Source organism: Euprymna scolopes, chromosome 39 (genome assembly GCF_053919585.1).
Source record: "Euprymna scolopes isolate OS-2025 chromosome 39, ASM5391958v1, whole genome shotgun sequence".
Taxonomy (NCBI): domain Eukaryota; kingdom Metazoa; phylum Mollusca; class Cephalopoda; order Sepiida; family Sepiolidae; genus Euprymna; species Euprymna scolopes.
Genome location: NC_136520.1, coordinates 4,442,927 through 4,458,519, shown reverse-complemented (window position 1 = coordinate 4,458,519; position 15,593 = coordinate 4,442,927). Strand labels below are relative to the sequence as shown.

General features: G+C 33.6%; 1 protein-coding gene across 6 annotated transcripts in view; it reads right to left on the bottom strand.

The window, feature by feature from the left end:
- LOC145263630 (uncharacterized) overlaps positions 1-15,593 on the bottom strand; it is an 89,980-nt gene that overhangs the window by 6,262 nt on the left and 68,125 nt on the right. For all 6 annotated transcript variants that reach the window (XM_080120476.1, XM_080120478.1, XM_080120479.1 and 3 more), the window contains 4 exons: positions 14,199-14,420; positions 7,931-8,134; positions 3,510-3,589; positions 2,330-2,408 (listed from right to left, as the gene is read on the bottom strand). In XM_080120476.1, coding sequence (XP_079976602.1) covers positions 2,330-2,408; positions 3,510-3,589; positions 7,931-8,134; positions 14,199-14,420 — 585 coding nt within the window. The remainder of the gene's footprint in view (positions 1-2,329; positions 2,409-3,509; positions 3,590-7,930; positions 8,135-14,198; positions 14,421-15,593) is intronic.

Below are 15,593 nucleotides of genomic sequence, written 5' to 3'. Positions count from 1 at the left end.
CCCAATTTCGTTAACGTCCTCTTAGCTCACTCGATTAGAGCGCTGCGTCATTATCTAAAGGTTGTAAGTTCAAATCCTGGTGTGAAATGTCTTTTTTTTTTTCTGTAATGGCAGTCTGAATTTAAAAACATTGTTGTTATCGGTAAAACAATTTTTTAACCCTCACACAAGCTAAACTATGAACTTCTACGATATAACAAAATTACCAAAGTTATTAGCACGTTAAAAATAGTTAGATACGATAGTTAAACGAAAATAACAAGCCAAAAATGTGAAGTAAAAAAAATACGCTTACAAAAAATATTAACAATCGAAGTTTTTTTTTTTTTCAATTTTTAAAGTTTTAATATTGAAACAAGGTTATTAAATTATTTTTCACGTTTTTTTTTGTTTTTATTTTTCAGATTTTTTAAAAGAAGTTTACAACGTTCGTTTTTCTGGGTTTTTTTTCCATCACATTAACGTTTTTTTTTTTTTTTGTTTTTCAGATTTTTACATTTAACATCGTTCGTCTCCCTAACGTTAGTTTTTTTTGTGTTTTTTTCGATTTTTTTAAAGTTTTAACATTTATTTTATATAAAATATTTAATAATTTAATATTTAAAAATATTTACTTTGCTTATTCTTATGTTTTGATTACCCCCCCCCCCCCCCCCGAGCGCACACACCTCTAAACACCCAGGCAACGCCGGGTACCCCCCGCTAGTATAATATAAATCTTGCATTTATGTTTATATGTCTGCCTAAAACTTTCGGATTTTTACGAGATCAGTATCGTTTTGAAGCCTGACCCTTCGAACGACAAATATCGAAAAATTGGTTAAAAACATTATTTCCTTCATCCTCGACTGGGCACTTTTCTACAGGGAGAGGTAACTTTTTTTGCTGATATTTTCAAAAGTCATCCCCTCTTTTCGATTTACTAGCCTTAATTTAAACCTTCACCACTTTTGGTTTAGTGATGGACGCAACGGCAAAGACGTCACGTTTGTTTTTTCACATTCTTTTCCTCCTTCGCGGTACAGGTCCGAGTTTGCCTGCCACAACTTTTTTTTTATTTTTTGCTCAACACACACACACACACACATCCAAAACACACACATCCAAAACACACAGTAACACACACACATCCAAAACACACAGTAACACACACATCCAAAACACACAGTAACACACACATCCAAAACACACACACACATCCAAAACACACACACACATCCAAAACACACAGTAACACACACACACATCCAAAACACACAGTAACACACACACACACATCCAAAACACACAGTAACACACACACATCCAAAACATACAGTAACACCGGGCACTCAGGCATGTTAAATTATAAATGACAGCAAAAACAGACAAAGGTTTTGGTTTCAATCTCAACTAGAGTTTGTTTTTTTTTGTTTTTTTTTACGTACAAGAAGTGAATTGTTAAGAAAAAAAAAAAAAAAAAAAAAAAAAAAAATTCACCTCAGTTTTTTACCGCTTTTTTTATTTTTTTAAATTATTTTACTTCATTTTTTTAAAAGTAATTTAACGTTACATTTAATACTGAGCAACTGCGTGCACAATTACTAGTATTTTTATAGTTTGTCGAGCGAGTTGTCTTATATGGTGCTGTATCTGATGGTAGTTTATTCAATTTAGTGTCAGTTGTTAATTTGGTTGTTCTTTTTATTTTTTATTTTATCATGTGTATTGAGTTTAGGAGGTTTTCTATTTTGGTGAATAAATTTATTTCTTTTGAAAAGTCTTTATTTTTGGATGGATCTGTTTTGTTGAGATCTTTATGGTTGAACTCTTGATATGAAATAAAGTCAACACACTATATAGCGGTTGTAGCTAGATGAGTGCTTTTTTTTCTTTTTTTTTTTTGCAAAAGTTCAGCAGGTCTTTTATGTCTCTCTCTCAAGTCTACCTTTATAACTTCTCCGAAGGTTTCCGTTTCCTTTTCCCTGTGAACTGGACCTGCTGCCTCAACTGTTGTACATTTGTTAACCCAAGAACTATCATCCATTCTTCGAACATGGCCAATACCATCAGTCTCCTGTTCTGCACACGTCTCCCGATATACTCGACAGATTTCATCATCCTCTGAAGTCATCAGATCTAAGAGTGTTTTTATGCTTCACTTCACACATTCATCGTATCATTCGCATATCTTTTCTCTCCATGCAACACATGTCCTCAAATTTCCCTCTGCAAACCTTCCCTGAACTCATCTTTTCACATATTCGCACCAAAAATAACCAAAATGTCTCATGCCATTCATTTGTTGGAAAAATAAAAAAAAAAAAGATAAAATAAATAAAATCCTCACCCGAGCAATTTTTGTGGTCCAGCCAACCAAATGAAAAATTTTTTTCTTCTTGTCTAAACTTTCGTCACATAAATATTTTCTGAAATACAAGCATAAAAGAAAATAAAAAATAATTCCAAAAAATAAAATGTATTTAAAAAAAAAAAAAAAAAAAAAATAAGTTTTATTTTTGCAAGAAACAAATTAAAAAGATAAAATAATATATATATATACATATACATATATTAAAAAGATAAAATTATATATATATATATATATATATATATATATATATAAATAAATAAAAAGATCGCATTGAGAGAAGAATGTAGAAAGAAAAATTTGCATCAGCATTAAAAATTTTTTTTTTGTCGTTGTGACGAACATGCGCGAAAGTGCTTAAGAATTGTATGTCAATGCCTTAGTCAGGCCTACCTACAGCGCAACTGAGTTTGTCCTAGGGCTATAAAAAGCCGTTACTAGAGTCATTTGAAGAGTAACTGCAGAGGTTACTCTGGTGACATGTTGTGTTGAATCAACAAGACGTGTCCCGGCTCGAATCAACAGCAGTGTTTGGGCTCGCATCAACAAAGGTGCCCGGGCTCGCATCAACAAAGGTGCCCGGGCTCGCATCAACAAAGGTGCCCGGGCTCGAATTAACAGAATTGTGTAGGATCGTGTTGGATTGCGTGGACGAAATTGTTCAGGACTGTGCCGGAGTGTATAGACAAAATTTTGGGGACAGGCATAGTTTGCTCTCGTTCAGCAAGCCATGACTGTTCGTATGTTACCCATTCTAGTTAAATTGACGGGTTAGTTTGGCAAACTTCAGTCTATCTCTCTCTTGTAAGAGTCAATTGTTTCAGCAAATGAAACCTTTAAGGAACACTCAGCAAATGTCATCTTGTGTCTTTTCTGCACAAAAAGAAGACACTAGACGAAACAATCAAAGAGAAATGGTCCCATCAGAAGACAACGAATTAAGGTGTCACACGTAGCATAATGAACATTCGGAAAAATTTGATTCATTGAAAATATAAGAGTTTTTATTAAATATTTTGAAATGAGTATTTAGAGTTAAAATAGAGTTAAAATCCTTATTTTTATTTATTTATTTTTTTTTTTTTGCAAATGATGCAAAAAAAAAAAAAAAAAAAAAAAAAAAAACTATTGCCAGCAAAAATGTTGCAAAAAATCTCACTTTATTGTCTCGAGGCACTGGTGATCCTTCCCACCCATTGAGTCGTAATAACAAATTGTTTTCTCAGCAAAATTCACAACCTGAAAAATTTAAGAGAAAAAGTTGTTTTTTTTTTTTGTACATAAAAATTAAAATAAAATCATTTTTAAACAATTAATGGGAATTCGTAGGCATTACAACGTAAATCTAGTAACTGAATTATTGTTGAGTTATCTCCCTTTGTCGTTTGAAATGTCTTCTTTTCCAAAAATGTCAAAGAAACGGGACATATGCAGTTTGTTTTTACAAAAAAAATTTATAGTATACACAAGTTGAGTTAAAAAAGAAAAAAAAAAAAACTTCAGTCATTTTGATTTTTGCTTTTCATTTAGCAGGAGTTATGCCAGTATATAACGAAGAAAAGTTCTGATTAATATTTACAAATAATATTTACATAACTCCAGTTTAATTTTAAAACTTTACATAAAAAATGCTTCTCTTTTGGAATGGTTTTATTTTGAGTAAAATACTAGCAGGCCATCCAGTATTGCCCGGTCATAAAATACGCTTAAATATATTTTAATTCATGCAGATTTCATATTTTTTATCAAAGAGACAATTCTCTATTGATTATTATATTGTACCCGATAAATAGTAGCGAGATTAAAAAAATAAAACTACATAACTTGCGTGCTATTCGCTAGAATTAAAACCATACAACTTTCCACCCTCATTTCTTTAGCTTCTGAGCTAGTGTGTGCGTTCGGTTTCTTGATCCGACGCGGGGATGTGATGCGTCTAGTATGTTAGGTACAAGTTAGCGTTAAGTTCAGGCTTGCATGCTTTCTCGCTTTCAACTAACACCGCTGGCTAACCTCACAGTGAAAAGGGAGCAGCTATGCATAAGTCTTCCCTGCCAGTACATAGCTTCTCAATAATCAAGACTCCTACAGTGCCTCCACGTTGGCCACACATGGTAACTGGGTGCCTTGCGGCCCCAGGCTAAACTTGTAGGAGATCTCTGAGTAGTAGGGGACCCCAGAGGTAATGCGTGATGGCCCACCGATGTGTGGACATGCTCTGGCACACTAGCAACCCCTACCCCACTGTCTTGTGGGTGCCCTTAGTTGGGCGATAACTAAGGGAACCAACCCCAAAAATCAAACACCACTGCCTTGTGGGCCTTATTACAGTAAAAGGCTAAGAGATGGGAACTGACTTCAAATCCTACTGCTGCCTTGTAGTTTTCCTTAAAAGCTATGGAATCTCATCCAGAAAGAAAAGGCATAGTAGCGGACACGATAGGGCGACTGTCAACCTCACTGAGATTACTTTTGGCCAGAAGCTGCAGCCTCCTCCGCTGCCAGTTGTCGCAGGTTCACTCCACTGCACATGAGCATTGAAGGTTCAGAGGGTGTCTATCTGATGCGCAACAGATACTACACCTAAACTGCACAAGCAAGTTAGGAGCCAAGAGCTAAATCCACACACACACACACACACACACACAGGGTGTCCAAAAAGTCACTGAAGGACTTTAAGACATTAGAAAATTAAACAAAAACAGCAAAATTCAAACCATTTTTATTAATGAAAAAATAATGTCTTTTAAATGTTGCCCATTTTCAGCTTTGCATATTTGTGCTCTTTCCAAAACATTATTCATGACAGATTGCAGAATCTCAGGATTGCAATTTACCTCCCTTATTTCATTCCTGATGTTTTTCTCCAATTCTTACAGAGTTTAGGGTTTGTTTAAAATAGACTCTTTCTTTAAGATATCCCCACAAGAAAACGTCGAGGCTAGTCAAGTGTGGGGAATGTGGTTGCCATTTGAGCGCAAATATGCAAAGCTGAAAATGAGCAATATTGAAAAGACATTTTTTATAAATAAAAATTGTTAGAATTTTGTATTTTTTTTTTTTTTTAATTCATAATGTCTTAGTCAGAATATGTTAAAATTACAAAAAGATATCAAAAATAAAGAATTTTATTAAGTTCAAAACTCTTTAGTGACTTTTTGGACGTCCTGTATATTATATATATTCATCCGTCATCTTTTTTTTTTTAAAAGATAGAATCGCTCGATAGTCGAAGACAAGATTCAAGCCAGGGCGGACAGTCCAGTTTTAGAATTATATAGATTTTATAATCAAAGCATTTCTAATAAAAAAAAAATAAAAAAAATTTTAAATGTACATTTAAATATTTCTTTTTTTTCAGAATTTATAAAAAAAAATATTTTATTGCTTATTTGTATTATTATTCATCGGACTACTGTTCTCAGCTTGAATGAGATTTTCACAACGTTTCAGTTGATGTAACCTCTGACCTTCTTCAGATGTATCTTCTCAAACTCGGGAATGTTTCTGTCGAACTCGCCAATTTGGACGGAATTTCGAGCAGAACCCTCGTAGGGTAGTTTGTCTCTTATTCCGTCAGCCATGACTGGATAGAGGTCCTAAGTAATTCGCAAATGTATTTTTCAGTCGTTCACACTGAGGATTGAACCTTCAACCTTCGAATTACTTAGGACATCTATCCAGTCATGGCTGAGGGAATAAGAGAAAACTACCCCCCGTAAAGTAAATAAAGGGTTCCGCTCGAAATTCCGTCCAAATTGGCGAGTTCGACAGAAACATTCCCAAGTTCGAGACGATACACCTGAAGAAGGTCGGAGGTTATATCGACCGAAGCGTTGTGACAATCACACTCAAGATGAGAACAGTAGTCCGATGAATGATAGTACAAATAAGCAATAAAATCCTCATCTCAAAAAATTCAGAAACGTTTAATGGACGACACAAAAAATAATCATCACTTTGAAACGCTTCTTTCTAATATCTTGTAATAAAAATATTTTTTTTTTTACTCTTTCCTTGATTTCTTTCAGAATGATTTTGTATTATAAAAAAACATAATGGTGGTTTACATAAAAACTAATCTTTACTTTGAACATTTTTTTTATTACAAAAAAAAAAAAAAAACCCTATTCAATAAAGAATATTCATGAAAAAATTGACTTTAATTCGTCGGCAACAGTTAAACTCTTGCAGATGTCTGAAAGTTTCATGTGCTCGTCCCTAACAATTAAAAAAAAAAAAATCTTTCATTTTGGATTCCAATTCCATAGAATAGTTGTAATAAAAGAAACATCTAAAATATTTTTTTTTTAGCAAAACAAAAAAAAACAAAAAAAAAACAAACAAAAACAACACAAAAAAAAACAACAAAAAAAAAAAAAAAAAAAAAAACAACAAAAAAAAAACAACAAAAAAAAAAAACTGAAAAAAAAAAACTGAAAAAAAAAAACTGAAAAAAAAAAAAACTGAAAAAACGTTAAATTCACTGTTATGAGGAAACTTGAAATCATTACGTAAACATTGATCAAAAGAGACTTTCCGTTTGCACATACTGAAACAGATATCTAAATGACAAGTTTTTCAATCTTGACGTATACATGCTTACACATAAAACCATGGTACAGGATGTTGTCAGCAGGGCAGTTATCTAAATCTGACTCTCTTTGGTCCAAGTTCATTTTGCACGTAAAACTAGCTAGCGGCTTCATGGTTCGATGTGTCGCAAGTTATAATTCTAACAGCGTCTAAATATCGTCACGTACAAACGCCGTCTAAATATCGTCACGTACAAACGCCGTCTAAATATCGTCACGTACAAACGCCGTCTAAATATCGTCACGTACAAACGCCGTCTAAATATCGTCACGTACAAACGCCGTCTAAATATCGTCACGTACAAACGCCGTCTAAATATCGTCACGTACAAACGCCGTCTAAATATCGTCACGTACAAACGCCGTCTAAATATCGTCACGTACAAACGCCGTCTAAATATCGTCACGTACAAACGCCGTCTAAATATCGTCACGTACAAACGCCGTCTAAATATCGTCACGTACAAACGCCGTCTAAATATCGTCACGTACAAACGCCGTCTAAATATCGTCACGTACAAACGCCGTCTAAATATCGTCACGTACAAACTACGTCTAAATATCGTCACGTACAAACGCCGTCTAAATATTATTACGTACATATATTGGTCAAAACAAGGACGGAAACAATAATCTGAATAAACCAAACAGTACAAATATAGACAACATCAAAAACGGGATGATTGGTCAATATTCTTTTTTTGTTTAAATTTTATTTTACAAGAGAGTTACCATTTATCAAGGTTTGAAGGCCACTCGAGGATAAGGATTAATGAGTGTATGATGGTCATTGAGACTTTGATCGTTAATGGTGGGAATTGGGCAGAATTTGATTTTTTAATGAGAGGGTTGTTACATTCTCATCCTGTGTATTAACTGACTGCGGCAACAGAAAGAAGTTGGTATGAAAGGTTGCGAACGAAAAGTATAATCCAGTTTTTTTGTTGTTTTTTTAGTGAAGAGGGAGTGGGTTGTTTTTACTTACAGCAAGGCACCAGTGCATACCCAAATGCACAGGAATGAGTAAATATTTTACAGCAAAAATGTCCACTTTCCGCGTCCACCGTCGGACGCCATCATATCCGGAACTTTGAAGTTTGGGATAAAAGAATGTGTTAAACGAATGAACTTTGGCCCCTTGACCATTTTGACTCCTTTCCATCAGCAAACTCATGTAGAAGTTGATTATCTGGGAATATGAAAAAAAAAAATAAAAATAAAAAAAAAAAAATAAAAATAAAAAAAAAAATCAATATACAGTATTTTTGGAATTTGATATTTTCCTTTCGTCATGGGGTCAACTAACGTACTTCCTAATTTGGGATGCTGAAAGCAACGCAACTTGGAGGAATCTTTAATATTAAAAAAAAAAAAAAAAGTGATGCAATGATAGCTGCACAAGTCGTCGTGGTTATAGTCAGCTAACGTACTTCCAAATTTTCCGGCATAGTTGCTACTGAAAGCAATGACAAGACAAATCAGTTCCTTCACTTTTGTTGTTCTTCAATATTTCAATTGTGAAGCGATTTATTGAAATAAAATATAAGAAAATGACATTATTGAAAAATATACAATAAAAATTATTAAAATTATAAAAAGATAAAAATAACAATTAGTTTTTATTTGCACTTTTAACAACAAAATAAAATAAGTTATTTGACTTGAATTTAAGAAATATGCTTATGAAATTATAAAAATAATTTTTTTTTTTTTACAAGTTTGAAAAATTTTTTTTTTTTTGGAATTTATATAAAAAACTATGTTCATAAAAGTATAAAAAATTTTTTTTTTTTCAAATGTTAAAAAGAAATGTTTTTATTTGAATTTATATAAAAGAATATGTTTATGAAAATATAAAATTAAAATTATTGGAACTGATTTGTCTTGTCACTGCTTTTGGTAGCACTACACTGGAAATTCGGAAGTATGTTGGCCGACTAAAACCCGTCACGTGTATGTACATCATACTGATTGTATGCATATTTTTAGTATAAGGGGAATTTTGGACAAGAACCAGAAAAAAAAAAAAAAAAAAAGAAAAAAAAAGAAAAAAAAAAGAAAAAAAAAGAAAAAAAAAAAAAAAGAAAAAAAAAAGAAAAAAAAAAAAAAAGAAAAAAAAAAGAAAAAAGAAAAAAAAAAAAGAAAAAAAAAAAAGGGGGAACATAAATTAATCAAGTAGTTTTATTTTTATAAAGAAAATAATTTTTAAGAGATTAGTGGCAAATCTCGCAAGTATCAATTATTGTTGAATTATTTCCCTGAGTTTTTTTTTTTTTTTTTGTTAAAATACATTGTTTTCAAAATGGTGGACAGTACTAATAAATTTTGACTTTTTCTTATTAAAAAATAAGATTATTTTATCAATTTACATAATTTTTGGAATATGATGTCTTTGTTTCATCACAGGTATATATACCTGTATATAGACCGTAGAGATTTTGTTTCAAATTTTGTTTTTTTATTTAAATACTACCATAGGTACTCAGCATTACCCGGGTAGAGAAAGGTGGTATAGTAAGGCTATTGAACAACCAACTGTTGAAAAAAAAAAAAAAAAAAAAATTGTTTCAAAGAAAATAACAGTGAGTACCCGTGCGAACACAAAAAAAAATTAGCCAAGTTTGAACCTGTAACGCGAAAGAGGAAAAGGAGGTAAAAAAAGCAAACACATTAGTTGTTTCGCCCACGGTTACTTTATGACGTCATGGGCCTTCGAAATAACATCTTTTAAATGTATGTTGAGATTGCTAGGCGTACAGCTTGCAAAAAATGTCAACTTGCAAAAACTGACCCCTCCTTGCAAAAAACGGCCCCGTTGACCAACACAGAATTAATCTTTTTGGCCAATTTTTTTAGATATTTGTCATCCGAGAGATCAATCTTTCTAACGATACCAATTTTGTCAGTGTTCATGGTGTCTACAAAATTATTTTTATTGCAGACTATTATCCTCATCTTTCTCAGTTGTTATTTCACAACGTTTTGACCAACTATTCCTCTGGCCTTCGTCAGGTGGTAACCGCAACGGGATAGAAACTCCGAATCTCCTAACTGCATTCTCAGCAATTACTGCCTTCCATAGTTGTTGTCTTACCATATTTTTGGCCAAGTAAACCTCTGGCCGACTTTGGGTAGGATCGAAACCGCTATCTTCAGACAATCTGACGAAGGCCAGAGGAATAGTTGGTCGAAACGTTGTGAAACAACTAAGAAAGATGAGGATAATAGTCCGCAGTAAAAATAGATCAATAAATAATGAATTCCAATTAAATAATGTATATTCATTGTGTCTGTTGAAAGTTTGTGGGAAACAAACACAGATACACACACTGACACACATTTTGCCTTTTATATAATAGACTAGCGAGGGGTACCCGGCGTTGCCCGGGTGTTTTGGGGGGGGGGGTTAAAAAAAAAAAATAAAATAAGTATGAAGATCGAACCCGAACCCTTGAGGCAAAGTTGTAAATTAAAGTGTGAAAAAAAAAAAAAAAAAAAAATGTGCGATGTTAACCATTGCCCCACTGCGAGATGCTAACGGAAACACGTTTGAATTTATTTAATTAGTTGGATTTAGCAGGTGCCCGTTTTAAATGAGGTCAAGTTTTGCCTGCGTGATAGTATTCATTTACTGCTGAACGCTTTTTTATTTCCCCGAAGATGTTATAGGAAAAAGACTAACCCACATGCGGCGAGCGACAAATATTGAATATTTATCTTCCCGAAATCGACCAAATTAGACAGGCGAGCTTCGTTGTTAACTGTGAGATATTACGATTTGTATGTGATATAAAAAGTTTTAAAAAGTTGTGAACCGACCGACCGCTTCTCTGAAAGAAGCCTTTTGTAGACGCACAGAAAAAGCGAACATACATACATACATTTTCGCTTTTATATTTATAGACTAGTGGGTGTACCCGGCATTGCCCGGGTGTGTAGAGGTGGTGCAGTAAGGATATTGAGCAAGGACGAGGTGGGGGTGAGGGGGATAAAAACAAGAAAAAGAAGCGAACAAAAACATCACAAAAAAAAAAAATAAATAAAAATAAATAAATAAAAAAAAATAAAAATTAAATAAAAATTAAATAAATAAGACAAAAAAAATAAAAACAAAAAATAAAAATTAAAAAAAAAAAGATAAAAAAAAAAAAAACAATCTGTCATGTGGGTGCAAAGTGAAACCCGGAGCTAACAACGCGGGGCCCCCAATATCCACAACGCGGGGCCCCCAATATCCACTGCTCCATGCCAACATCGAAATAACGTCGTGTTTTTTTCTATTTAAACCAATTCAAGAAAAAGTGCTAGACATGCATGCATGGTTGCCAAAGTCGGTTGTCTTAAAAAAGTGATAGAAGTAGGGGCTGGTATCAAAACGGGGTTTAAAAAAAAAATTTTTTTTTTAAAAGTGGTAGTAGGCAGGCAAGTTTAAATCCGTAACACGAAGGAGGAAAGGAATGTGAAAAAAAAAAAAACAAAAAAAAAAAATGCAATGTCTTAGCCAACACATCCATGGAAGTTGCGAGCGTTAGAATTTTTTTTTTTTTTTTTTTTACAAGGTGGTCACCACTTATCAAGGCCTGGAAGCCACTCAGGGATAAGGGTTATTGCATGTACAGTATGTTAGTGTTCAGATTTAATAAAGTGTCTACTTAAGGGGGTGGTTCATCAGGAATTTGTTTATGTTGGACTTGAAGACATCTAGGTTGTAGTCCGGTGGGAAGCAGGCAGACGGAACAGAGTTCCACAGGCGTGCAGTTCTAAGAAAGAAGAATCTACGTTTTGATTTAGGCACAGATAAAGAGTGGGAAAAATTTTTGACAGTAGTTTCAGCTAGACGGGTGTTTATCGTGAAAGATTTGCAAGGGGGGGACCAGAGATTGGAGCTCAGACGAGCACCTGCCATGGAAATAACGATAAAACAAAGATATGCTCGCAACGTCTCTTCTGTGGGAGAGAGGTTGCAAGGAAGAGAAAAGGACGTCCTCCACTAAGCCACGAAGTCTATTTTGTACTCTAGGGCTAGTCAATCGAAAGAAGACAATGATTTTTGAAAATGTCGACGAAAATAAAAAAACCCTCCTTGTAGAAAACGGCCCAGTTGAGGATGAAGATATTGTTTTTGGCCACTTTTTCGATATTTGTCGTCCGAATGACCGAGGTTTCATCACAGTCCGACGCGCATGTCGGAAGTTTTTGTAAGACATACAAATATTTTGCCTTTTATACTGCCTGGATGTTTGGAGATGTGTGTTGAGCAAAAAGTGGTAGTAGGCAGGCTCGAATAGGCTCAAACCCGTAGGAGGAAAAGAATGTGGAGAAGAAAAAAAAAAAATGATGTCTTTGGTGTTGCGTCCATTGATAAATCGGAAGTGATGAATGTTTAAATTAAGGCTAGTCAATCGAAAAAAGGGGATGACTTTTGAAAATATCGGCAAAAAAAAAAAAAAAAACGACCCCTCCCTGTAGAAAAGTGCCCAGTTGAGGGTGAAGGAATTAATGTTTTTAGCCAATTTTTCGATATTTGTAGTCCGAAGGGTTGAGCTTCAAAACGATACCAATCTCGTAAAAATCCATCGCCCTGTTAAAAGTTTTAGGCAGACATACAAACATACATACATTTAAACAGACAGGTTAGATTTATATACTTGCCTGGGTGCCTGGCATTGCCTAGGTGTTTGGAGGTGTGTGTTGAGCAAAAAAAAGAAAAAGAAAAAAAAATGTGGTAGTAGGCAGGTAGGCTCACACCCGTGATGTGAAAGTGGAAAGAGAATCTGACGTCTTACCCCCTACTCCATGACGCGACCAGAAGTTTTTTTTCCCCAACAGATGTTGGAGAGGGGGAAACCAGCTCCCAATTGTCCAGATTGAATAGTAATTGTCTGAATCCTAGATATTATTATCTATGGCCTATATAAACAGTTCTAAGCCATAGTACCCCCCCCAGGGAGCGTGTGCGAGAAAAGCCTTTGCGAGACATACACAAAATGGTCACACATATTTTGCCTTTTATATATATATAGATAGATAGATAGATAGATAGATGGACTAGCGGGGGGGGGGGGGTACCCGGCGTTGCCCGGGTGTTTGGAGATATGCGTGTTTTTGGGTAAATCAAAACAAAAATCGTTGCCCAGGTGTTTGTTTTAAAAAAAAAGTTTTGGTAGGAAGGATTGAACTCGAAGCCTTGACACTCAGTTGGAAAATAATAAAGTGTGAAAAAAATGTGCAACGTTTAACGGAAACAGGTTTGAATTTATTTAAGTAAGATTAAGAATTGGCAGGTGCTCGTACTTGACGACTTAATGAGGTCAACTTTCAGTGCAGAGTAGTATTTTATTTATGTATTTATTTGCTTCCTCACAAAAGCAAATTAGCCACAAGGTCGTTACTGCAGGTCTGTTCGCTTTTTTTATACGACAAAGTCGAAACCACATGCAGCGATCGAAATATGTTGAATATTTAGCTTTAAATTGTGGAATATTTAACGTTTCAAAGTCGGGCAAATTAAATAGACAGGCGACTCCCGTTGTTAACTCGTAGATATTACGATTTCGACGTGATATAAAAAGTTTTAAGTTGTGAGTCGACCAATCGCTTCTCGGAAAAAAGCCTGTCTTGGACATACACGAAAACGCACACACAAACATTTTCGCTTTTATATATATAGAAGACAAAAAAATTAATAAGTAAATAAAAATCAAAAGCAAATTTCAACCAAAAATTAACACACATCCAAGAGTGGCTTTTTATTTGTTTTTTTGTTTGTTAGTTTATCCGTATTGTATTTATTAATTTATTTGTTATTGTGTTTTATTTGTAATTTTATTTGTAATTTTATTTGTTTTTTTCTTTAACTTTTTTTTATCTGTAAATGCCAAAAAAGAAATGTTTATCTTAATTTGTTTTTATTTTACCTGTAAATATCACCTTTGAGGGTGTTTGTTTTGTAGTTTATTTTTTGCTTTAGCTGAACATACAGACAACTACCTTTTATATAATAGAAGATATATTAAAAAAAAAAAAAAAAAAAAAAAAAAAAAAAAACACATCCAAGAGAGTTTTTTTTTTGCAATTTAGTTAAAGGAATTCTATTTTTTTTGGATAGGAAAAAGAAAAAAAAAATTGAAATTCTGCTAAAAAAGCGAAGACCTCACGTCCTTGGTGTATCGACTAATTTTTAACGGCATCATTTTTAGTTCTACAAAATGTTCTCCTTCCTCGACTCATACTGAAAGGATACGCCAACTGACCTCGTCATTTAACCAGTTCAATCCGGCCAACGTGTTCATGTCTTGCCGTTTAATTTGGATGCGAAAGCCTTCGACGAGCACTTCAGTCAACGGTTGTGGTTTCAAAGCAGACTCAATTTCAGCTTTCATGGCAGGCGTGATTTTTGGTAATGATGGTGCTTTTTCAATTTCTTCTTCAAGAATGGCAGGTTCTTTCTCTGATAATCGGAGACGATTTTGAATCTGGTTGTCAAAATAAATAAAATAAATCTTTTAAAAATTGAAAGGATACTGCAATTTGCTTGCAGTGTGAAAGGTGTTGTCTTTGAAGACTACTACAATGCAGCTAGTGGGAAACACAGGACACGAATCAGTGTATAAAAGAATAATGAAAATACTGAAATAATTTCAATACTCAGGGCTTTACATTGCGAGTGAAACAGTCGCATTTGCGAGTAATTTTTCAAAGTGGCGACTAGAAATAATGAAACGCTTATCTTTTGGCGATTGTATTTCTTTCACTGACAATCTTCTAAAGCTCACTACTGAGTGAGAAATATCTTTGCAAATTTTTTTTTTTAATAAAATGAACAAAGTTAAATTATTTAAACAAAAGTTTAATAGAACAATATAATCTTTTTTTTTTTTTTTAACGAAGGCTGTTTAAAAAAACATCTTGAAGAAATCAGAATGTTTATACTTTCAAGTATCAATATAAAATTTGTTGTATATTTAAAATTACACTTGTTTAAAAAAAAAAAAAAATGCTCGTCACACAATGAAAATGTCATATTCTAAAAATCATGTGGGTTTGGCTAGTAACTTTCTATTTGGCTAGTAAACGAAAATATTTAGCTGTCAAAGGTCAACTAAAGATAAATTTGTCCACAGAGCTCTGATACTGAAAAATCTTTATGCGGTCATTAGTCTTTTATATACTAACTCATGTCCACAGTGTTTCCCCACAAGCATTGTAATAGCCTCCAAACACAACTACTTAAAAAAAAAAAAATTTTTTTGGTGCTTCTTCAGAATTGGGATGAGATTTTGTAGTCAATAAATGGAGTTTTCAGATAAAAAACTGGTTTGTACTGATTTGACCAAGAAGAAATTGGAGTTATCGCCCTTTGACAATGGTGCCGTCCGTGTAATGCAGAAGTTCTAAATTTTCAAATCACATTAATTTGTTTTTATATTTCAATTAAATCTCACAAAGTTAAAATAGTCTAGTAATTTTAATGGCAGAAATTGACAGGGGGACATAGATTTGAAATTTTGGTGCTTCTACAGAATTGGGACGAGATTTTGTAGTCAATAAATGAAATTTTCAGATAAAAAACGATTTCAACTGATTTTTTTTTCAATTCAAATAAGTTACAATGGTATCTCCCAAATTATGCAGTTGAAATTACCTGA